Source organism: Urocitellus parryii, chromosome X (genome assembly GCF_045843805.1).
Source record: "Urocitellus parryii isolate mUroPar1 chromosome X, mUroPar1.hap1, whole genome shotgun sequence".
In the NCBI taxonomy this organism is placed as follows: Eukaryota; Metazoa; Chordata; class Mammalia; order Rodentia; family Sciuridae; genus Urocitellus; species Urocitellus parryii.
This window is the reverse complement of record NC_135547.1, coordinates 95,367,371-95,392,889: the sequence shown is the minus strand read 5'-3', so window position 1 is coordinate 95,392,889 and position 25,519 is coordinate 95,367,371. Positions and strand designations below refer to the sequence as shown.

The 25,519-nt window shown below is 37.0% G+C and overlaps 1 protein-coding gene across 1 annotated transcript in view; it reads right to left on the bottom strand.

The window, feature by feature from the left end:
• The window catches only part of Efhc2 (EF-hand domain containing 2), a 209,333-nt gene that overhangs the window by 55,170 nt on the left and 128,644 nt on the right, over positions 1-25,519 (bottom strand). The window contains exons 16-17 of the mRNA XM_026387597.2: positions 23,514-23,710; positions 20,002-20,132 (exon numbers count right to left, since the gene is read on the bottom strand). Coding sequence (XP_026243382.2) covers positions 20,002-20,132; positions 23,514-23,710 — 328 coding nt within the window. The remainder of the gene's footprint in view (positions 1-20,001; positions 20,133-23,513; positions 23,711-25,519) is intronic.

The window sequence follows — 25,519 nt, the reverse complement described above, 5'->3', positions numbered from 1 at the left end:
GCTTTCTAGATCCAGAGTGTAACTTTCCTGTGGCCAGTGGAAAGGGAAAGTGAATAAAACAAGTGTCCCTGGTATGTTCTGGCTTGGTGTTTCACATATGTTAACTTATTTAATGTCCCCAGTAACATCCTCAGTTATTCTCATTTTGCAAATGAAGAACCTGAGAATTACAAAGCAAGTTTAAGCTAGTTAGAATCTAAATCTTTAATTTATATAATGAAATTGTTAGACTGCCTAGTGTAAATCCCAGGTTTGCAACTTAATACCTGGTCCTGGGTAGTTTCCTTGACCTCTCTATTCTTCAGTTTCCTCACCTGCAAAATGAATTATGATAGTATTCACTTTTTAAGACTGCTATGTGGAATAAATAATATACAGTGGCGTTTTCTGTAGCATTTGCCACATAGTAAGCAACATATAAGTGTTAGTTATTATTATAATTATTAGTAAATGGTAGAATGAATTGCCCTTTGAGAAAGGCCAAAGTAAGTCTAGGAATGCCCTATTAATTGGATCCTAACTATTGAGTGAAAATTGAATCCGAACACAGGGCACTGCCTTTGATCATTCATTTATTCTTTAATAAAAAGATATGCTGAGTGGTACCAAGTAAAATGCAATGAGTTCAAAGAGTCAAAGATTACTGTGAGCTGGGGTGGTCAGAACATCTTAAGAGAAGAAATGTAATCTGGACCATATCTGCACAAGTAGGCAGGAGAAAACTGGATATCAAAGGAGACCATCTCCAAAATGGTGTAGGAAGCAAGTGACTCATCTTTGAACCTCTTACCTACCATGGGACCTGTCACAGAATAGGTCGAATATATGTTGACTGAATGAATGAATAGTGAACTTACATGGTTCAACACCATAATGAGGCACACCTTCTACACACAGAACCTTGGGTTGCAAAATTTACTTGAATGAAAATCAGTAAGGCAAGGTCTGCCTATGGGAGCCTAAATGTCATTACCCTCCTGCCCCAAAGTGTCCTCTTATTTTATATCCTACTTTATACATCATAATTCTCCCTTGGAGGAACTACAAATTAGCATTTACTTACTGTTCCCAATTCATTAAACAAAGTTTGAGATTTAATTAAAGAAGAAGGCACGGGTGGCACTAATGGGGTCATTTGTTAGCATCTATGTAGCCACATAGCTGCCTGATTTTATTCATAGAAACTTCATTTAGAAAACAGACCATTAGCACATTGTATTCTGGATGAAATAGTAGTTTCACTGTTAATGATTACCCACTCCCACAAGAATATAATCACGGAAAAAGAAATAAAATAAACACAATATAAATATATATGTATATATAAAACCTCCAAAAAGACTTGGTCCTTTTTCCACTCTTTAGAAACATAAGAAATATTCTATCTGTTTTGGCACAATATTATATGGTTTATTTATTCTTAAATGCCAAGAATTTTTTCTAGCATCCCATAAAACTCAAGGTTATAAGAATGGATATGCTTCAAAAATAGAAAGAGAAAAGCCTGAGAGTGATTAAGATTTTTAAATAGTGGAGCCGATTTTAACTAGGCCTACATGATCACAGCCAAATCCACTTCAGCATAAGTGTTAATAATAATGTGACATTCCCTAATAATAATGTGTCTAGTCAGTACTTTCCCCAATGTAATTTTAGAGAGTCTTATGGCATGGTAGAGAGATTGTGTGTGGCAAAATGGCAGACGAGGTGGCAATTAAAACTCAAACTCCTGGCTGAGCTTGCAAAAAAGGAGAGAAATTTCCCTAGGTTTTCAGGCAAAGGAGGAGCTGACAACCAGACGGGAAGGTGTGCAAGCTAATAGGGAGCAGCTGTGGGGACATGGGGATCAGCCCTTTAACAGGTAAGAACTTAAACTTTAATGCTCTCCCAGGCACAAGGCTACGGCCACCGACAGGAGCAATTTGGAACTCCTACATGTGAAATCTGTGCCAGAAGCTAGAACTGTAAAAGGCTGCAACTGATGTGAAAGAAGGATTAGTAAACTCTACCCATTGGCCAAGAGAAATGACAATGAGGCTTTTTAGAGCTTTGTCTCTAGGTATGAAAAATATTATCTGAGAGAACTCTAAGCCAACATTTTACATAATATGAATTTGAAGTACAAATTTATTTTACCCACGCACTATATAAAGCTCCAAGGCAACAAATTAACATCAAAATTAAATGAAATTTGGCCAGTTTATAAACCAGGCTAGAGAGGCAAAAACAAAACTACTCTGAAAGTTCTACTTCTGGATGCTAAAATTAGTGGGTGAAAGTTTGAGGAAAATTAGGATGTGCATAGACTCAAAATACTTCTCTCAAGTTATTTATTAATTACAAAAGGACTTTACAATTGAGAAACCTGATAGTTACCACATTAATCAAGGGATCAAGGTCAACATCACCAGCAGTAAAACACTGACATTAAGAACCCTTTAGTGTGACCCACAAAGAAGAACAAAACATCATTTCTGTGGTGTTCCTTCCAAAAACGCATTATCTCAGGCTAACCATGAGAAAATATCAGAAAACTCCAAATTGAAGGACATTCTACAAAATAAATGATCACTACTCTTTTTAAAGTATCAAGGTTATAAAAACAAGGAAAGGCTGAGGAACTGTTACAGATTACAGAAGACTAAGAAGAAACAATGACTAATGCACTGTGTGATCCTGGGTAGGATCCTAGAACAGAAAAAAGAACCTTAGTGTATAATGGTAACTGCCGGCAAGGATGTAGGGGAAAAGGTACACTTGTACATTGCTGGTAGAACTGCACATTAGTACAACTACTCTGGAAAGCAGTACAGAGATTCCTCAAAAGACTTAGGAATGGAAATACCATATGACCCAGCTATCCCACTCTTTGGTATTTATCCAAAAGAACCAAAATCAGTATACTATAGTGATACATGCATACCAATATTTACAACAGCACAATCCACAATATTCGAGTTATAATGTCTAGCCACAGATGAATGGACAAAGAAAATATAGTCCACAATGGAGTTCTACCCAGCCCTAAAAAATAATGAAATTATGGCATTTTCTGATAAATGGAAAGAACTGGAGAACATCATGCTAAGTGAAATAAGCCAGACTCAGAAAGTCAAGAGTTGAATGTTTTCTCTCTATGTGGAAGCTAGAGAACAAAAGGGGAGGGGGTCTTGTGAAAACAGAAGAGAGAGCAGTAGAGTAGAAGCAGAGGACCAAGGGTAAAGGAAGAGGGGAGGCAAAGGGGAAGAATTGGGGAATAAAGTTGGCCACATTATGCTATGTGCATATACAAATATATCACAATGCATTCCAATTTTTTATATAACTATAATGCATCAATTAAAAAATAAATAGAAAGACAACCAATAGAGTAGGGAAGGGGCTTGGGGAGAGGGAAGAGGGGAGGTAAGGGGATAGTACCAGAGATTGAAATGGAGAAAACTACTGTATATGCTTTTTTTTAGTTGTTGATGGACCTTTATTTTATTTATTTACATGCAGTGCTGATAATCAAACCCACTGCCTCACACATGCTAGGCAAGTGCTCTGCCACCGAGCCACAACCCCAGCCCTGTATATGCTTTTATGAATATGTCAAAAGAAACCGGGCTGGGGATGTGGCTCAAGCGGTAGCGCGCTCGCCTGGCATGCATGTGGCCCGGGTTCGATCCTCAGCACCACATACCAACAAAGATGTTGTGTCCGCCGAGAACTAAAAAATAAATATTAAAAATTCTCTCTCTCTCTCTCTCTCTCTCTCTCTCTCTCTCTCTCTCTCTCTCTCCCCCTCTCTCACTCTCTCTTAAAAAAAAAGAAACCAAAAAACCCCACTATTATGTATAACTATAATGTACTAAATAAAAAATAAAATTTAAATTTAAAAAAATCAGAAAACTTCAAAAAAGGTTTTTACATTACAATATTGTCCAAAGTTAATTTTCTTCTTTTGATAATTATGCTATGGTAAGATATTAATATGAGGATATGCTGGGGGAGGGGTATATGGAACTCTCTGTAGTACTTTGAAAACTTTGCTGTAAGTTTACAATTAGTTCAAAATTGTAAAAAAAAGTTTATAAAAATAACTACTCTAAAGGGCGAACCCAAGCAACAAAGGAACACTGCAATGAAAAAAGAAAGTACAATTTAAGATGATCTCATAAAACATAAAAGGAAATAATCCTCCATGAATGAGAATCAGCAGATGTAATAGAGGGTTAGTGGTACCCCTTGAATTTGGGACAACATAACAAAAATCAGTAATAAACCATGACATTATTGTGTTTAAAATTATTAAAGAGATAAAACAGAGAAGCCATTAGAAGAGTATGTGATACCATGGAAAAGCACAGAAACATACCAGTAAACATAACAGTACAGTTATTGAATCAATTAACTAGATGAAAGACTTAAGGAAAATGTCAGGAACACAGCAAATAATGGAAAACAAATAAGAACAAATGAGAGGTGAGAGAGAAGGGACAATGAGAAAAAGTGAGAGTTTAAGAAGGAAAACAGAAAATGGATGAGAGAAGCTATTTGAAGAGATATATGACTCAGAATAATTCTCAAACTCAAGAATTACAAATAGTCCCAAGATATATCATAATACAACTGCAGAAAGCCAAACACAGGAAAATGCAACCAAGAGGGAAAATGGCATAAGATTACAAAGGAATAATTATATTAATAAGAGACTTATGATGTCCATAATGGAGGGTAAAATAGAACAATGTCTTCAAAAGCTCAAAGGAAAATAAGTATAATTCTAGAATTATTTACCCATTTAAACTTCAAAAGAGAAAAATAAATTCATTTCAAAAAATAACTTTATTCCCAGAATTATAAAGCAAGTCTCAATAAATATCAAAGAATCAATATCATGCAAACCATGTTTTATACCTAAATGTAATGAAAAGTGAAGAACTAAAAGAAAGCCAACCTGTACACATTTAGAAATTTCAAAACAAACTTTTATATAATTATTTCTCCCAAAAGAAATTATAATAATACTAGAAAATATTTTATATGGAGGATAACAAACACACTAAAGGTAAAAATAGTACTTGGAAGGCACATTCAAGCCTTAACGTGCATTTCTTAGAAAAGAAAGACTGAAATCAGTGAAACAAATGTTCAATTCAAGAAGTTAGAAAATAAAATAAACACAAAGAAAGTATGAAGAAGGAGGTAGTAAAAATAAGAGTAGGAATTAATAAAATGGAAAACAAAGTTTTAAAAAGGGTTAACATGTTGAAATCTGTTGCTCTAAAAAATTAGCAGAATAAACAACTGTAGTAAAATTGATTTTTAAAAAACACACAAACTATAGTAAATTTTAAATCAGATTAAATGGAAATTCTAAAAACTATATAATTTTTAACAGCAACTTGAAAATAAATAGGGAGTTGGAATAAAATGTAATACCCTTACATAAAGTGAGTCATTAATCTACCCACTAAAGACAGGAAGGATCATATGGTTTGACAGGCAATTTATGCAAACCTTCAAAGTATTGACAAACCTGCCTATTACAAACTGCCATAAGAAACACAGAGTGAATGTTGTAAAAATTGTTTTAAAGAGCTATTATAAAACACTGCTATTTGAAGTAGATGAACACTGTAGGAGAAAGAAAAAGTACAGGCCCATCTCCTTTATGAACAAAGATGTGAAAATCCTAAAGAAAATATGCGTCTACCAAAAATCTATCACAAGTGAAGTACTTAATAGTGAAATATTATAAACATTCCTTTGAAAGTCAGAAAAAAGATAAGTATACCTCCAAATGTTATTTATCTTATATGTTGCATTGCAAGTGCTAGCCAATATAATAACAGGGGGAAAATGTCATAAGAATCAGAAAAGAAGATGCAAATCTGTTATTTTTATAGTTTTTATAATATGGACCAAAATAAAATCTAAGAGAATCTATGGGCTCTAAGAACTCAAAGAGAAAATGAGATCAACATAAAAGAAACACTAAAAAAATCAATAGTATTCAGACACACCATCAACAATCAACTAAAAATGTAATTTTTAGGTAAAAAAAAACATTATTTACAATAGCAACAAACAACAAAGTATTATAAAACAAGATATACTATATTCATAGATGAGAAGTCTCTATGTCAGAGTGACAGAAATTCTGCCCCAAAATTAACCTATAAATTCAACATTATTTTAGTCATAATTCAACTTTTTATAGAGCTAGAAAAAGTAGTAATAAAATTGATATGGATGATTAAAAGTCTAGAAAGTCAGGGAAGATTTGAAGAAGAAAAATTAGAATTTACCCTGCTATCTATGATCATGAACTAATCATGATGTTATAGTAACAAATCAAAAGAGGTGGCATGGGCCAATAGAAAACAGACAAAATTAACAACAAGATATGGCCTTCTTTCCCAAGACCACGGTTGATTTTTTTTTAATTTTAATTTATTTTTAAGTGTACATGCAGTAAGTTTCACTCCTTGGTGTACAGTTCTATAATTGTGATGGAAAAGTCATCTAAACTCATAAAACCTTCTGCCTCTATTTGGCTCAATTCAGGTGAAAGAAGGAAAGTTTCCTACTATACTTCCAGATGAAAGGTCTAAATACAAAGAATATTTTTGCATGTTCTGCATTATAATTAGATGTATGACAACAGATCTTTTCACAACAGCAACTTCCAAGGTGTGGCACAGGATTTCCCCATATCTATAAAAAGAACTAGGAAGCATGACTTTGAGGTACTAAAGGATATCAAATTGTCCCCTAAAAATCAAAGATTAAATACTTAGTTTATTTTAATTCCTTGGAATGCATTAATGAACTGCTCCAGTTAATATTGCTGTTAAACAAATTACCCTAAAAATAAAAGGCTAAAAACAATCATCTTGTTCTTTTCATGGATTCTGTGGGTCAGGAATTCAGACAGAGCCTAGAAGAATGTCTGAGGCTTTAACTTGGAAAATTCTGTAACTGGGGACTTGAATCATCCATGGCAAGGGCCATCAACAGATCTTAGCTGAGTCTACCAATTAAATTACCACCTATATAAGTTTTTTTAAGTATAGACTGAGCTTCTTCTTAGCATGATAGCCTCAAAGTGGTAGGACTTTCTATATGGTAGTTCAGGGTTCCAAAAGCAAGTGTCACAGCACACAATACATAATCATCTACATCTTTTCTGACCTGGCCTCAGAAGTCACACAGCATTACCTGTCCCATTCTATTGGTTACATATGAGTGACAAACTCACTCAAGATTCAAGGGTAAAATGTCCCACCTTTCAGTAGAAGGAGCATCAAGTTAACATTATAAGTGAGTATAATGGATGAGAAATACTATTGCAACCATCTTTGGAAACTACAATCCACCATTTGTACGTGGTACACAGTTTCCTTTAGTTAACAATATCATTAGCATTCACCAGTTAGCTGGGATAATAGTGAGGATTCTTCTGTTCTCAAGATATGGGAATGTATTGCATAAGGAAATTGCTGAAAATTATTAGGAAAAATATTTTTTTAAAAGCAGCCTTTCATGGGGCTTGGTCTATGGCTCTGCGGTACAGTGCTCACCTAGAGCATGTGAGGCCCTGGGTTCAATCCTCAGCACCACATAAAAATAAATAAATAAAGGCATTGTGTTCAACTACAACTAAAAAGTAAATATACTAAAAAAATTTCAGCTTCCTTTGCAAGGAAAATTTATAATTTTAATAGTCAAAACTATACTACAGAAGAAAAAGAATGGTAAGACATTGTCACTAATTTACTAAGAATTTGAAAGTTATAAAAACTCTTCCATTTCAAAATTATATTTTAAAGCTTTAGGTTTTTTCTTTAATATATTCTAGACCATAATATAAGTATTTCAAATACGTGTTTTAAGAATATAAGATAAACCTCAATCCTACTTCACATCACCTACAGAATAATTTGAGATGAATCATATACTTAAAGAGGAAAACTAAAATTATAAAACAGAAAAAAACACAGAAAATATCTTGGTGACTCTGAGGTAGCCAAAAGCTTCTTAAACAGATTACAGAAAACAAAGATTGGCAATTTGGACTTGGAAATATAAACTAGTACAACCACTTTGGTAAATGGTCTGGAAGATTTTTTAAAAACAAAACATATACTTATTCTATGGTCCAACAATTCCATTCCTAGGTATGTAATTAGGAGAAACAAAAATGAATAAAAGATGCCACAAAATGTACATACTGACTAATTTTATTTGTATGAAATCCTAGAACAGGAAAAAAAATCTATGGAGAAAAAAATCAGAATGCTAGGTTCTTTTTTTTTTTCCTTTTGGTATTGGGAATTGAACCCAGTGGTGCTCTACCACTGATCTACATCCCCAGTCCTTTTCATTTTATGAGATGGAAGTCACTTTAAGTTGCTTAGTGCCTCACTAAATTTCTGAGACTGGCCTAGAACTTTTGATACACCTGCCTCAGCCTCCTAAACTGGTGAGATTATATTTGTGCACAACCACATCTAGCTCAGTTGCTGCTTCTTGAATAGGAGATGTGGGCAGTGATTGACTGGGATGGAGAGTGTTCAAATTTTGTTTGGTGATGGTGATGTTCTATGTTTTAATAGAAAGTTGGGTTGTACAGATATATGCATTTGTAAAACTCAGCAAATGTATACTTAATGTTTGTGTGTTTTATTGAAAATTAAAAAAAATAGTTGTAGATGGACATAATACCTTTATTTATTTTTATGTGGTGCTGAGGATTGAACCCAGGGTCTCACATGTGCTAGGCAAGCACTCTACCACTGAGCTACATATCAAAGGAAAAAAAAACTATAAATAAGTGGCAAGCACACTGAAATATTTAGAGGGAAGTAACTATCTATGATTTTCTTTGAAATGCACCAAAATTAAGATGAATTAATGGAAGGATGGAGGGATGTATAAATGGAGAGATGTGTGAAAAAGTAAAGGGGAAAAAAAGCTGGGCATGGTGGTGCATACTTGTAATCCAAGTGATTTGGGAGGCTGAGGCAAGAGGATTGCAAGTTTAAAGCCAGCCTCAGCAACTTAGCAAGAATGGAGGTATAGCGCAGTGTAGAGTACCCCTGGGTTCAATCCTCAGTAACACACACACACACACACACACACACACACACAGCAAATAAAGTAAGATGTAAATCTTACATGGTACAAGTAGATATATGGGTGTTCATTGTTTGATCCTTTCAAATTTTTTGACATTTAAAAATCTTCATGAATTACTGGGTAAAAATGAATGAACAAGATTTTGGGTCTAATCTCATTAGAATATGAAAATTATAAAAAATTCCTCTATCTCAACATTTAATTTTAAAATTCTAGAATTTTATAATTACATATTATAAAACATTTGGACCCACAATGTAGAAATTACAAGAAAATATATTAAAAAAATTACTTGACTCTCATGAATAATTAGAGTAGAACATCAACTGCAACAATCCATAAAGTGCTCTATTATGATTCTGAGCCTCTTGACTTTTGCCCAGAACATTCTGCCAGCAAATGCCATTAGCTCTTTATGAAAATTGAGGAAAGAAATAAAAATGTTATTTTTGAAAAATGTTCAGAAAGCTCTTTGCCCAGGCTTTTTGGTTTTATTTGTTTGGGTTTTATTTCATTTTAATTTATTTTTGTTTGTTTGTTTGTTTGTTTATTTCTACAATTGCTCATTGTCAAAAACAAAAACGAGGCCCAGTCTTAAGTGTGTTGCCCCCTAGATTTCTTTAATATATGCACATTCCTTGAAATAATTATACAAATATACATGCACATACAACCTTTAAACTTTTGGCATAAATAGGACCATATTATACTTAGTTCTAAATTTTGATTTATGTGGTAACTGTCGGTGGTGTTTACCAAAATTTGATTTCCCTTTTTCTTCTGAGCACAGTGTGGGGTCCTGTGACTAGTACTGGCCAGTAAACTGAGGGTATAAATGATATGTATTTCTTCCCAGGTGAGAATTTGCTGTACTTAACCCTCTGAAGTTCTCTCCTTTCTCTGGCAAAGTAACTGGCAACATTCAAGGTAGTGACTATTCTCTGAGCTTCAGTCCCTGAGTAGATACTATGAACAAAATTCCTTTGACAAACACAATGGCTACGTAGATTGAGCAAGAAATAATCTTTTGTTGATTTAATTCCCTGGGATTTTGGAATTGCCTGTTACTGCAGCATTAAGTAGCCAATCCTGACTGATACAATGAACATTTCTTCAGGTATGCATATTTGTTCACTTCAGGTTTTCTAATGGCTAAAGAATAATGATGCAGTAGACTATATCCAACTATTTCCCAACTGTTGGGCATTTGATTTGTCCATTTGCTATATTTACTATTACAAAGTTTGCTGCAGTAAATATCATGTATGTATCTGCATGCAGCCATGCTTTTGCACCCCTTTGCAACACACATATGTCAATCCATTTGTCACAATTTTCCCAATAAAAAAATTTTTAAAGTTCAAGTACTAAGTAAAAGTGTCTCAATACTAGATGCTGGCAATTGCCCTCCCAAATGCTGAATAATTCAAATTACTATCAATAGAAAATGAGAGTATTACCTCACACACTCACCTGGAGTCAGTTACATTATTATCTTAAAATTGTACCAATATAATATGTATAAATAATGTTTTATTGTTGTTTCAGCTTGCATCATTATTGAGCAGGTTTTCATTTAAAAACCATTTGTATTTCTTCAGTGAACTATCTATTCTTATCTTTGACTCATTTTTATCTGTTGATTTTATAGGAGGATTTTTAAGTCCTTATGTTAATCCCCCAGTTCTTATGTTGGTTGCAAATATCTTCTTTCAGTCTGTCCCTTGTTTATTTTTTTGGGGGGTACCAGAGATTGAACTCAGGGGCACATAACCACTGAGCCACATCCACAGCCCTATTTTGTATTTTATTTATAGACAGGGTATGAATTACTTAGCAACTCACTATTGTGGAGGTTTGGTCTGCCTTAGCCTCTGAGCTGCTCTGATTACGGGCATACACCACGGCACCTGGCTGTTCCTTATATTTTAAAGGTTGTTTATAGCATCTTTTGCTTTAGGGAAATATAAAATTTTTCTGCAGGCAATAAGGGGAAAGCCCTTATGGTTTGTGGAACTGCTCCATCAAAAATAAAAATATATAAAACATTTTCAAATTAATTGTCAACAAAATCTCTGTTAATAACCCATTCTTTATCCAGTGATTTGAAATGTTCTCCATATCTTAAAGTCCATAAAAAGGGACCTTCATACTCAATAGGCCTAGTTCTCTCCTCAACCCTGAGAAACAAAACCAAATCTAACAACAGCAATAACAGAAACCTACTTTGTAATATTGATTGCAATTGTTTCAAATCTACAGATTAATTTGGACAGATTAGAATTTTTACAATATTGTCTTCCCATTCAGAGATATCATAAAGTTTTAAAATTGTATTCATTTTAATCTTACACATTTCTGTCCAATTTATTACCAGGGCTTTCCTAATTTTGTAATACAGTGAATAATATCCCTTTTTGCAATACATTTCCTAATTGGTTACTGCTGTGTATATAATTTTATTCTATTTAGCTACTTTTCCAAATACTTTTTAAGAATATAACCTTTATTATTTTTTTTATTTTTTTAATGTGGACTGAGGATCCAACCCAGTGCCTCCCCTGTGCTAGGCAATTGCTCTACCACTAAGCTACAAACCCAGCCCCCAAATATTCTTAATAGTTATATTTTTAAATTGGTCATTGTGAATTTTCTAGGCACACAGTCATGTTTGGTTTCTAATTTTAAAAAATCAGCCTTTAGTTCTATTCGGGGTTATTTATGCAGTGATTCCTACATGCTTATTTCCATAATACCTAGGGTAACAAAATAAAAAAATTTTATGGCTAAAAGAGGGCTTTATAATGATCTAAGCCCTGGATAAAACAATAAAGATTATAGAGACTGGGAAGAAATGCAGAGAAGTGCTTCTATTGAATGAAGACAGGTGCCACTCACCTGCAACTGATTACTGTCATGGGAAAATATAGTTCCATTTCTATTTTCCAAGAGGTACTAGATATATAAATTTTTATGTTTGAACTCCTAACTTTAAAACACTAAACAAAATAAACAACAACAACAAAATTTCCAGTTTTCAATCTTTAATCTTGTATCTAATCCAACACCTTCATTTAAAGCAATTTATAGGGCTGGGGTTGGGCTCAGTGCTAGAGTGCCTGCCTGGCATGTGTGAGGCACTGGGTTCGACCCTCAGCAACTCACAAAAATAAATAAATTAAATAAAGCAATTTATACTCAGAAAGTAGCCAAGTGTAGGGAAGGGCTTTGAATCTTGTTTAGCTGCTTGGTAAGTCAAAACAGCATTGTCAATTACTAAAACTAGGTAGGTGTATTGCTTGGTTTGGTCGCAAACAAAGAGTTTAGTCCTTAATGTCAATATACATTTGTGTTCCCTGTTTAGCTCATGTTGGTTTGGATTTGCTATCTCTAAAACATTCACAGAAAATGAAAATGGTCTCATTTATTTTAGTTTTTCCCAGTTTTATTAAAGTATGATTACAAAGTAAAAGTTGTGGGGCTGGGGCTGTGACTCAGTGGTAGAGCGATTGCCCAGCATATGTGAGGCACTGGATTCGAACTCCAGCACCACATAAAAAACTAAAAAACAAAGGTATAAAAAAAGTAAAAATTATATGTATTTATATTGCACATTGTTTTGATATATGTATGCATTGTGAAGTGGTTAAATCAAGCTAATTAACAGATCCCTCATCTCACTAATTACCTTTGTGTGTGTGTGTAAGATTCACTCAGCAATTTTCAAGAATACAATATTATTAACTATATTCACTATGCTGTACAAATAGATCTCCAGAACTTAATCAACCTAACTGAAACTTTTGTACAAATGGTACCTTTAAAGTAGCCTTTCTATATTTAGGTAAATTCCCATACTATGTTCCCTGCCATCCCAAGAGGGACATCAGCTCAATTTCCTGGCCTTCCATGCAATTAGAAACATGCACATAACCCAGAATCCACTAATCATGAAGTTTTCAGAAAATGTTGATTGAGAAGGCAATAACAGGAGAAAACCAACTCAATAGGGTCCATGTTTGGTGTCAGAGGGGTTCAGCTCTCAGAGGTAGCAAGAGGCAAAAGTGGCCAAAAGTGGTGGTAGTGATGGTTGCAAAAAAAAAAAAAATGGGAGTTCTTAGCAACAATGCAAGTGTAGCAAGGACTCATGGGTAGGGACAGTGGTAACAGAGGTCATTTTTTCATCAGGTATCTCTACAGCCCAGTTCTGGGCTTTGTTCCTAAAATTCAGTCTCAAGCTTATTTCTCTGGTCTTTCGAAAGATACTGTGAACCACCCAGAATCCTTTTAATAAATTCCCTTTCTGCCTAACTAGCCAGAGAAGATTTTGCTTTTCTAAAACTAAGCCCTCACCACTACAAACACCACCACCAGGCAGTGATAGAAGCAAATAAAAAACCTTCATCTTTTTTTGATTCCCAGGCCAGCTTTCTTTCTACCACATCACATTATTTATATTTAATGCTTTTTAGTAAGGCTCAAAATGCTGTTCTCAAAGATATGCTATGAGTACTGACAAAGCAGATGCTTTGATTCATGATAAGAACCTATGTTTGAGTGTGTTTGGAATTTATGTGTTTGTTTATCTTTGTTTTTGCTTCTGTTCATACAGATTCATAGACTAGTGGCTTCCTTAAAAGATGATAGCCTACAATAAAAACACCAACAGCAATGTACACAGAGTACTCCAAATAAAGATAGAGCAGAGCCATTCAAAGGGAGAGATAACCATCCTAGATAAATCAGAATGAGATCATTACTATGTTCTAAACACTAAATTTACAATCTGCTTCCTTGAAGTAAGGACAGTAACATGTTAGATTATATTAATGTTTCCCAACCTGGATCCACAAATGATGTTTATTATTTTCCATGTTCATGGCCTCAAAGTTTTTAAGAGATTCTTTTCCAACTTCATTTATTAATGTTTTAGATGACTCCATCACAGGTAAAAATATAGCTTACTGAAATACTGAAAATGGCATGTAGATTCATATAACTATTCATGATGACACCAGGTTACCATATTGGGATAAAGTGTTTTTGTTTTTCTTTCTTTCTTTTTTGAGTATCTACCATGCACTAGTCAGTGGACTACAATAAGAATTTTATAAACTGTATCAAATTTATTATTCATCACAACAGCTCTATGTAGTAGGCATTATTATCATTATTTTCTAGATGAAAAAAATTGTTCAACAACTTACTCAAGGCTACCAAGCTGGTAAATGAGAGAGCTGGGATTTAGATCTGGGTTTGCCGACTACAAAACCAGTGATCTGATCTATTTATAGTACACTACCTCCCTCAGGAAGAATTTCAGTTTTATAAGTGAGAACATTTCCCGAGGCTCTAAATCTTAGAAGGAATTTATTATATGGATGTTCATAGAAGAACTACTGACCCACGATTAATAATAGAGGTCTGAGGAAGAACTGTGTAATAATTCACTGAAGCCTGATACACTGGGTTCTGGAGGGACCTGGGAAAGACACAAGGGTGAACTGATTATGGCCACTGCCCTCTAAGAACTTTGCCCAAGTAGGGAGAAGAGATGAGAACACAGAGGACCAAAATATGCACAAGTTACATGAGGCCAAATGTCAACTCTGATGGGCAGATCAAGGCTCAGAAAGGTGGCCAGAGGGAGGGAAAGGCCATGTCTTCCCTGGCATTGGGCCTTCACCGCTGAAGCTACATGTAATTTACAGTCCAGAGCCTGCTCTGGAAAGCCCCACCTACCTATGTTCCCAATTTTGTGAAATACTAGCCCTGCCAAACCTAGACCCTGCCCTGCTCCCTGATGAAAGACCTCACTCTGAGAAAGACCCTCTGCTGTCTTTTGATAAATCAGAAGCTCTCATAGGTAAATCTCAGACTGTAAAGAAAGGGTTGCAGAGAAACAGATCTAGGTAGAGGCAGAGTGGGTGACCCTCACAAAGCCAAAGAAAAATGTTCCCTGCCCATGTGAAAAAAGCAGAACCACTCTCTACTGTTTCTTAACCTATCCCTGCATCCATCAAGTCTATCCTAAGACCAATGTCTCTGAGAGGCCTACCTGTTAATCTATTGTGCAGAGGTAGTTTACTGGCTCCTATCTTTGAGGTTTTCCTGAGAGGTTTTCCTGAGAGAGAAGAAAGCCGAATGCCAGGGCTTGGACAACACAGCAGGTCTGGGCTCTGAGGCACTAAGAATATACTGAGAAGGCCAGGGAGCTACACTGGACAGAAGCCTAACAATCCACCTTTGCTTGTCTCTACTCTTCTCTATGATTTCAACACACAAATTTGAAAAGGGAACACTTTATAAGTGTATTATAAACCTATATTTTAAGAGTTTCAGAACAGCAAAATATAGAAAGGCCCACAGGGACTAATAATACAGATCAAAATGCATGGTGGTGAATCTGGCTTACCCAAGTCACTTGACTGGTGAGGGTCAGGTCTATCTTTCCCTGACTCCAGTAAGCCAGAGACAGATGGCCCTTCTCTGACGCAAGATAATCAATTATTTATTTGTTTGCTGCAGGCTGTAGACTGAATGTTCCTTGAGAAATAGAATCATTCATTAAATTATTCAACAAACATCTATTGTACTTGGCAGGATCGTGGAGGCAGGGAAATAAACAAGTAACAACTCAATAGGGGGCTTCCAGTGGATGGTAGATATAAAACATTTTGGCACATTGCTTGGCCCATAGTAAGTGCTCAATAAATGGTGGCTTCTACAGACGTATCCTTCTAGCAAGATATAAATAAGGAGGAAGAGGTAGACAAGGGCCAGATCTCACATGATATGCTGAGAAGCTGGAACTAGTCCTGCAAGCAATGGGGAGCTGATGCAGAGTTCAGAGCACAAGAATGACCTAATCAGACTTCAGGAAGGTCACTATAACAAAACTTTGCAGGATGAGAGTTAAGAAAAGATCAGTTCTGCAGCTCTCCAGGAGGTCAGAGGAAACTGTGATGCAAATGAAGCTGGGAATGGATGGTAAGCAAAGTTTCCAAAGCATTCAATTCCATATGATGGATGGGAAAGGTGGAGATAGGAGGGAGGGGAGAGACAAGCTGAACCCAGGCCTGGGTTCTGGGAACACATATAGTAAACTTTACCAAGATAGCATCCCGAGCTGCAATTATCTGAAAGAAGAAAATGAGGTCAATTTAAGGGAAGTTATTTCAGGAAGCCTAAGGAATATTCAAAGGGGAGAGATCCCAGAGATGTCTGTATTTTCAAGTCTATCATTCTGGATAAGGGTCTGAGAATGAGGAACTAAAATGGAGACATCAACCTATTGGTGAGAGCCAAAGCAATCAGGCTAAACAAAATGTAGCCACTCAACTAACATTTATTAACACTGCGATAAGATTAAAGCAGAAAACAAGAGACAGAAGGTCTCCACTCTCAAAGAGATTACCTTCTGATGAGAGGAGCCCCCCCACACACAAACACACAAATAAAAGAAAGAAAAATATTAGCTAGAGAGCAAAGGATAAGATTAGAATATGATATGAAAAGTAACTAGATATGTAGTTCCTTTGTCTTTGTATAGGCAAGGGTGTGGGGAGCAAAAGAGAGGTCTGAATACAACGTGCAGGGGCCACACTTGTGGGCCAAACACAGTGGCAGACCCAAGCCCAGAGAACTCAGTGAGTATCCAACCCCAAACATGTTATATGATCCAGGACATCTTGACTCCTGGCCTATACTCCCATTTGGAGACTGCTACAGTTTATATGTGATTTGCCCCTCAAGTGCAGATGTATTTAGAACCCTGGTTTCCAGTATGGTAATGTGAGAGGTGATAGGACCTTTGCGAGGTAAGGCCTAATGGGAGGTGATTTGGTCTCTGGGGGCACTGCCCGGGAAGTGATTAATGTAGCTCTCATCATGAGATGGGGCAAAGAACTGGTAGCTGATTATCAAAGAAAAGGACATGGGTAAAAGGACTTAAAATCAGCATACTTACAGTGACCAGTCACATCAATGTTTATTTATAGCAGCTCAATTCACAATAGGTTAAACCAACTTAGCTGCCCTTCAACAGATGAATGGATCAAGAAAATGTGGTATATATACACAATGGAATATTACTCAGCCTTAATGAAGAATGAAATTATGGCATTTGCAGGTAAATGGATGGAGCTGGAGAATAACATGCTAAGTAAAACAAGCCAATCCCCCAAAACCAAAGGCCAAATGTTTTCTCTAATATGTGATGCTAATTCACAATGGGGGCGGATGGGGAGCTAGGGAAAAATAGAGGTACTTTGGATTAGACAGAGGGGAGTGAAGGGAGGAGAGGGAGTATGGGGGTAGGAAAGATAGCAGGATGAATCAGACATTCTTACCCTATGTGCATGTATGACTACAGGACCGGTGTGATTCTACATCATGTACAACCAGAAGAATGAAAAGTTATACTCCATTTATGTATGATGTGTCAAATGCATTCTACTGTCATGTATATATAACTACTTAGAACAAATTTTTAAAAAGAAAAGGAAATGGGTAGACAGCAATAGCCTGGGGGTGGGAGAGGATCATACTTACATAACACAAGCAATCACCCCCTGGATGGCTCTCTTCCTGCCTTTTGGTCATGTAAGCATGAGAAGAAAGGAAACCTAGGGAAACTGAAATCTATAAAAGGGACAAGATACCCCACTCCCTTAGGTATCATCTCTGGGCTCCCTCCTCTCTGGAGGGGTGTGTGTGTGTGTGTGTGTGTGTGTGTGTGTGTGTGTGTTGTGTATCTGTCTGTCTGTCTCTCTCTGTTCTCAGGTATTTAATCTTTAACAACAGGGGAATGAGGGCCTGATCCTGAGATCCTGATTTTCAAGACCAGTATCAATTGGACCCTGGTTAGTTCTCATGAGAGGGTTATTATGAAAAAGAAAGACTGGTCCCTTCCCACTCTATGGCTTTCTATTTTGCCATGCGATCTCTCCTACATGTTCTCCACCATGATGCTGTATCTGACATGAGATCCTCACTAGAGCTGAACTGATACTGGTACCATGCCTTTGAACCTCTCAAATTGTGAGCTACATAAATCTCTTTTCTTGATTACTTTAGATAGGATAGAGGAAAAAAAAGCCCCTCTGGGGATGAGTCCTAGGATTTACATGGAAAGGATGATGATGGGGACCTTCCTAGCAGAGAGAAGTGCACATGCACAGGCATGGATGCAGGAAAAGAGCTGGATGTGCTTGAGAAACTGAAAAGCAACCAGGGAGGCCAAAGAACAGGGCTGGAGAAAAAGAAGTGTCGATGCTGGAACTATAAACAGAATCCTATTGGCTGCAGTCAAATATTTGGATCTTATTATAAGGACAATGGCAAGCCACTGGAGGATTTCTTCAGGCCAGGCATAACCTAAGGTGATTTTAGTCTTAAGGAATTTCTGGGATGGGGAGCTTTTTCTTTCTGAGCATGCAGTGCCTTCAGGCCACCCCTCCAATAGCAGTGTGGTCTCCATCTGCAGAGCAATTTCTCCTGGTTAGAGATCCTGCTTGGCGTAAATGCTTCCCAAAAAGTCCCCATGAACTCCAATAGATTTTGCAAGAGTACTGGGAGAATGGATGCTTTTGTAAAAGGACACAAAATAATAAAACAAAACCGCTCCCTCATTTCTGATGGAAATTTCTTGTTTTCTCCTCCACTGCTTTCCATTAGTCCATGGCCTGAGTAATTAATTATCTTTGCTCTTTATTCTGCCTCCATTTATTTTCCAAAACACCATGAGTATGTGTATGTGACTATGAACAATAACAAAGGACTATAAATTCTTATTGATCCCAGAAGGTTGGGAATTCTAAACAATAAAAATATGTCCTCTGACTGCTTCTCTCCAAAGAACATTTTAGACACACAAAAGAGCTTTGTTAAAACAACAAATGAGCTCTTAGGGCACTGTGGGCCTCCTGGTGGCTCCAGGCCACCAGGTAGTGATGCAACAGGCAACTGTAGACACAAAGTTGGAAAGACCTCCCTGCTACCCTTGCCTGGGCTAGCTTCCTCATTTCTCAGTGCACATCTTGACTGCATCAAGCCCAGTTTACTATATAGCTTTCAGCCACTATTGTTTTCAGAAGCCAGAATTCTCAGCCTAAAGAGAATGTCCCCTTTGTCCTCCATCCATGATTTAATTTACATTCTCCTGAAGGCTCTGTTCACTTTGTTTTCAAGCTAAGAAGTCTCACAATTGTACTTAGACCCTGAATTTGAATTTCTCTGTGTTTCTGCTGTTTGGAAGTTTGCCTAGGTCAGTCACTGAACAGTCACGGGATTCAGCTTTACCTTAGAGAAAACCTTTATTGTTCATAATTTTTTAATGAAATGTCCAACTACGGTCAGATTTTCCCCTTCAATTCCTATGTTTTTGTCTTTAGAATCTATATATGAGAATACATATACACAGATACATACACATCACCTTTTCTCTTGCTAATCAGTAAAGTTTTCATTATCTTTTCCAACTTTATTGCATTCCTAGGGATATAGCCCTTCTCTGTCTCCCAGATTTTGGAGGGAACTCTTAACTGAACTTTTTTCTACCTTTATCATTCAGATGCACCATTCCCAGCATTCCTTGGATCTTTCAACACCATGATTTACAAGACAATGTGAGCATCTGACTTCCTAACCTTCCTTCAGTCTCTGTTCCTACCTAAAAACTTATAATATAAAGCTTACTAGAATATTAATAGCCCAAATTTGACCACAAAGTAATACAAATGCAAAATGCCAATTTCTAATAAAAAGCCTATAGTCAACTGACTAGGAGACACTAAGAAAGCAACTGTTCTTGGTGCTCTTCAGACAATCTTGAGCTGGAAACAGATTGGTTGCTAGCAGAATATTGCTTACCTGAATGTATTATAATCCAAAACCTTTGTGTGTCTAGGGTCAGCAGTTGCAAATACCTGCTTGATATCTTTTGATTTCGATTCTAAGTCTTTCAGCTTTTGTAGGGCAAATTCGATGCTGCTAAATGGAAACTAGAAGAGAGAAATGAAAGGAAAGACATATTTAAATATACCTGAAACTTCAGGAGCCCAATATTTATGATGGCCAGCAAAGAGACTGTACATGGTAAACCCAAAGTTAGCTAGAAATGCCTTTCTATAGAGACCAACACTGAGAAGAGATGGCTAGCTTTGTTATCTCTTGAGCTATGCCTTTAAGACAACAAGTGTCATTAGCCTAGGCCCCAAATCTGAGACAAATGAGCTTAAGAGACAGCAGGCTACAGAGATAAGAAAACAATCTGCTTCCACTTCAGCCTCCTCCTCCCTGTAACCTTAGACATGGGCCCAATATTTTGGCAAACCCTAATGCAGAGAATGGGGATTCAAAATTGGATAAGTAGACCCTCATTTTCTCCAAATATTAGAATGCCCCCTACAACCCCAGAAACTTTTGGCTACCCAGGCAATGCACTGATCAGAGCACAGCTAGTTGTCAAAGATCCATACAGGCAGTGTAATACTCATGCAGAAAGCCTACTGTTCCTGTCTCCTACCCTGTGATTAGCCTTTTGACTTAGGAAGAATATTTGTTATTCAATTCAGTAAAGCACAAGGTTATAAATAATTACAGCTAAAAGATCAAAAATGAGAAGATGAAATTTTAGAATAAAAACATTGGTGGTAATTTAGAATAAAGCTCCCTCTCTTCCACCACAAAATGATCCAGGTGGTTTGGCACCTATTGCAGACCCCCACTCCATCTCCTTTTTTGCATTTCCTTTCATCTATTTCCATGATATGATCTATTAGCTCTTTTGAAAAGACTCCTCGGACTGGTATTAAAGAGTATATTAATCTTCCTCTGCCTACTATGCCCTTGTTAAGAGTAGTTTTAAAATAATGTAATTTTCACTTAAGATGCTGATACTAGATAATGTCCTATCATGCTTTTATCATTCTGAAAGAAGAAAAGCTCTTTATTCCTTAAAACTATATATGTTTTGACTGAGAGTGCAACTCAGTGGTAGAACAGTTGCCTAGCATGCCTGAAACCTCAGGTTCAATCTCTAGCATGAGGAAAAAAGAAAAAAGAGGGGAAAAAAAACTATAACTACCTTTTTACATACAGGTAATCCTTGACTTTCAATGGGGTTATGCTCCAATAAATCCAATGTAATTTGGAAACATCATAAGTCAAAAATACAATGAATAAGCCAGGCACACACCTGTAATCCCAGTGGCTCTGGAGGCTGAGGCAGGAGGATTGCAAGTTCAAAGCCAGCCTCAGCAATGGCAAGGCGCTAAGCAATTTAGTGAAACTCTAACTCTAAATAAGATACAAAATAGGGCTGGGGATGTGGCTCAGTGCTTGAGTGCCCCTGAGTTCAATTCCTGGTACCCTAAAATAAAAATGTGCACTGAATATACCTAGCCCAGCAAATATCCTGGCTTAGTAACACAGCACACTGTAGAGTATGGGTTGTTTCCCCTACTGATCAGAGTTGACTGGGAACTGTGGCTTATGGCTACTGCCCAGTATTGCCAAGAGAGGATAGGACTGCACAGTATTAGCTCAGGGAAAGAGAAAAACTCAAAATTTGAAGTACAGTCTCTACTAAATGTATATTGCTTTTATGCCATGATAAAGTAAAAAAACCCTAAATTGACCAATCATAAATTGGGAACTGTCTGTATATTTTATATTAAGGCATAGGTTCACCCTCTATTTTGAAATAGAATGCTAATTTATAATAGTTACAACAACTGAACTTTCTATAGGCCACATAAAGTTAAGCACGTCACACATTATCATCACATTTAATCTTTCTAGCAAATTTATGAAACAGGCATTCTTGTTACTCTTATTTCAAAGATGAGGAAAATGAAGGTCAGGTAAGACACATGGCTTAAGTCTCTCAGCTATGGGGTCTGATTTCCAATTCAGGCCTGCTGGTCTCCAGAAATTTAACTCCCCAATTATAGAGTTTCTTACCTGAGTTCAGTATTTTATACAGCTAATGGTTCATGCTTTTATGATAACCCAAATCTCTAATATCACAAATGGAGAGATGATGTGGCAGCCAGGCTGCTCAGGCCTCCTATCAAGAGAGACCCTGTGGAGAAGAGCATCACAAGCCAACAGCCTCCAGCTGCCACAACTTCTAGATCTACACACGGTCCAAATGCAGTATCCCTAATGATGCCACAGTCTCCCTTGGCTGTCTCACTCAGTAATGGAACACAGCAGGGGGAGCAGAGCTGGGCACTCCTGCCTGACTCTGAGTGTCTCAATTGGGCAGTCTTTGCTCTGGGCTCTCCCTCTGCCTGGCTGAGACTTTTTCAAAGCTGCATGGCCCAGATGAGGTTCTTCCCATCCACCCTTCCTTCCTAGCCCCAACAGGAATTAGACCTGAATTCTGGTCTGAAGACTCCATCCACCCACTGTCTCCTTCTGCTCCCTCACTTTGTCCTTTAGAGGTCTTTCCCCAAATACACCTCTTGCATTTATAACTCTGTCTTCTGCTTCTCAGAAGTCCCAAATCGATATGGAAGATGGGATACACGTGTATTATATGGAGAGACTGATGCTAACAACTTAACCTTGAGCATTTTATATGTAAATAAGACAAAACTGGTACTGTAGTATATAAATGGCACACAAATATTGTTATGTAACAGGTGAACTTTTAAAATAAAAAATTTCCAGACAGATTTTTTTCAATATTAGGCAATGATTCCCAAATACACGTTTGCACACTGAATGAGTCCACATTCAAAATTAAGATTTTTCCCAAATGTTATTTTTACTGAACAGAACTGCCATAATAGCACTTTTAAGAACAGTAACCATCTGCCACCTTAATTCAAATTAAAAAAAAATTTTTTTTTTTCAGCTCACTAGGGCCAATTCCTCCTTAAATTCTTTTTTAGGCCTCAGGTGGCCACAGTTATAGGAAGTTGCAACCCCAGAAGCTATTGAGTTCCCTTGGGGTTTCTGTTTGTTCCGGTCTTGGCCTTCTCTGTTGCCCTGTGCCAATTAACTGGGATGGCACAGTGTGTGGCACCGGATTGTCTTCCTTTCCTATACTTGCTGAATTTCTTTCTGAAAACATTGTTAGTGTCAGCAGAAAATGCAGGAAACTTGATTCAACCCTGGGCCAGCCTCCTGCCTCTTCCTGGAATCCGTGATGCTGGGCAGTGGAGAGCCAAGCGTGTAAACAGAGGAGACAAGGACCTGGCCTCTGAGATGGGACCTGTGGCCAAGTTGCACGGATCCATTATTCATGCCCACATGTGTGAATGCACAATGTAAAACAGTGGCAAGATGAAGAAGAAAAGCCCCTAGAGAAAGAAAAACACACATTGCAGAGGGCTGAGAGGCAAGTAAAGAATTATACAAAGTAAATTCACCCTGTTTGTATTATTCTCCATGTAGTTTAAGGTGTACTCATCAGCGTTGAGCAAAAGAAATAGGTAGCCATTCACGTTCAGTTTGGCTCCAACATACAGCTCCTCAGACTTGATATATTCTGATAGTTCACTTTTAAAGATTTCTTGTCCAGGCCTCTTAACACGAATTCTTTTCAAAAACATTCCACCAGTGAGCCCTAGAGAAAGAGAGAAAAGTTCATGGGTAGTCTTTATTCTTAAAAGAACCATGTGGCTTGCCTTTAGAGTTGCTTCATCCTCAAACACGGACTATACAACTTACCTGTGAACTCATATTGTCTATTATTCTCAGACTAAAGGGAGGAATGAGGCAGTGGACAAAGAAATAAGACTTCCTAGGTGAATGTATTAAAGAAAAACATGGTATAGTATTCTAGCCTTTTTCTTCTTTCTCCCTTCCTAATCAAATAAACACATAGCAAAGACCTGCCACATAAATATTCCTGCAGCATACTGGGAGTGTGTAACATCAGGAGGTTACTCATCTTTGGAGCACATTTGAATAGAACCATTTAGAAAATGTCTCACTTGTGCTTATTTCTACTTATTTGTCTTGCACTTTTTCTGACGTGCAGATTAAGGGTAAATTGTCCCACCTCTGTGAAGGAGATTTCTTAAGTATTTGAAGACAACTGTGGGGGTCCCTTTAACTTTTTTTACATATTTTTTAAAATTTAATTTATTTTGAAGTGCTAGGGATGGAATCTAGGGCCTCAAGTGTGCTGGGCAAACACTCTACCACAATATCCCTAACCCCCTAACTTTTTTTTTAAACAGGTAAAGTATCTTTGCTTCTTTGAGTTTTTTATCATGTATTTTACTTCCCAGAATTCTCAACAACTCATCTGTTCTCTTCCAGGCATTGGTTTTTGTCCTCTTGGAAAGTAGCAAGCGGAGTTGCACAGGAAACTCTGAATCAGAACTGAAATCTACAGATCTGTGAATACAGTCTGAGACCAGATGAGATTTTGTGGTCACTACTACATCACTATCAGATCCTCCTACCACATTCTGATAACACAAGTGGTGGAAAGACACAGGCCTTGAAGCCAAGTAAAGCAACATCACATCCTGGTTCTGTCACTTGCCTGCTGGATGATCTTTAAGAGTTATTTAACCTCTCTTAACTTCTGTACATTCTCATTGGTAAAATGGAAACAAAATTTGTGGGGGCCCAGGAAAATGTACCTCTCAAATTACCTATTGTAGGGAACATGACTGGTAGAGGACCCCAGCTGTCATGTTCTGAAATCCATCCTCGAGTATATGCTGAGGTCATACTTCCCACAGGCTTCTGCCAACAAATGACTACACAAGGCAGAGATGCTAAGATTGGCCCATTCCTATAAAGACAAGGACTCTTCCAACTAGCAGCTTTGGCTCAGCCTTGCAGAAATCTTCTTAGAATTCCACTGCAGTCTAAGACCTCCCTTCTTCTTTCCCTCTGTCCTTTACCAGAGTCAGAACTGTACTGCAGTATGATGGCTCTCCCAGTCTCCTCTGGCTCTCTCCACATTTTTCCTCACCAGCATTTCCCCTAAATGAATATCTTGGAGATAATCCTGTCTCATATTTGTTTCTTGGAGAACTACTACTAAACTTAACCTCTTAAGAGTTCTTATAAGGACAATAGCAGGTACTGAGTAATGGCCACTACTATTATAAGCTTTTCATTGACTACTATCACCCTTTCTGTTTTACACATGCTGCAATTTACTTGGCCACATCTTCCCCACTCTGATGCATACACTTGATTTTTTGACTATTTAGAGTATGACTTATATTCATCCCTATTCAATTTCATATCGTAAGATTTTCTACTATTCAAATCACTGTGGAGTCTTGATTTGGTTATTCAAATTATTCATTACTCATTGGTGCGATAAGGGCTCATACCAGCTCACAAGAGCCAATTGTTGAATTTTCAAAGGTTTTGCAAGCCAGTTTTTTTAAACTGTTGGCTTCTA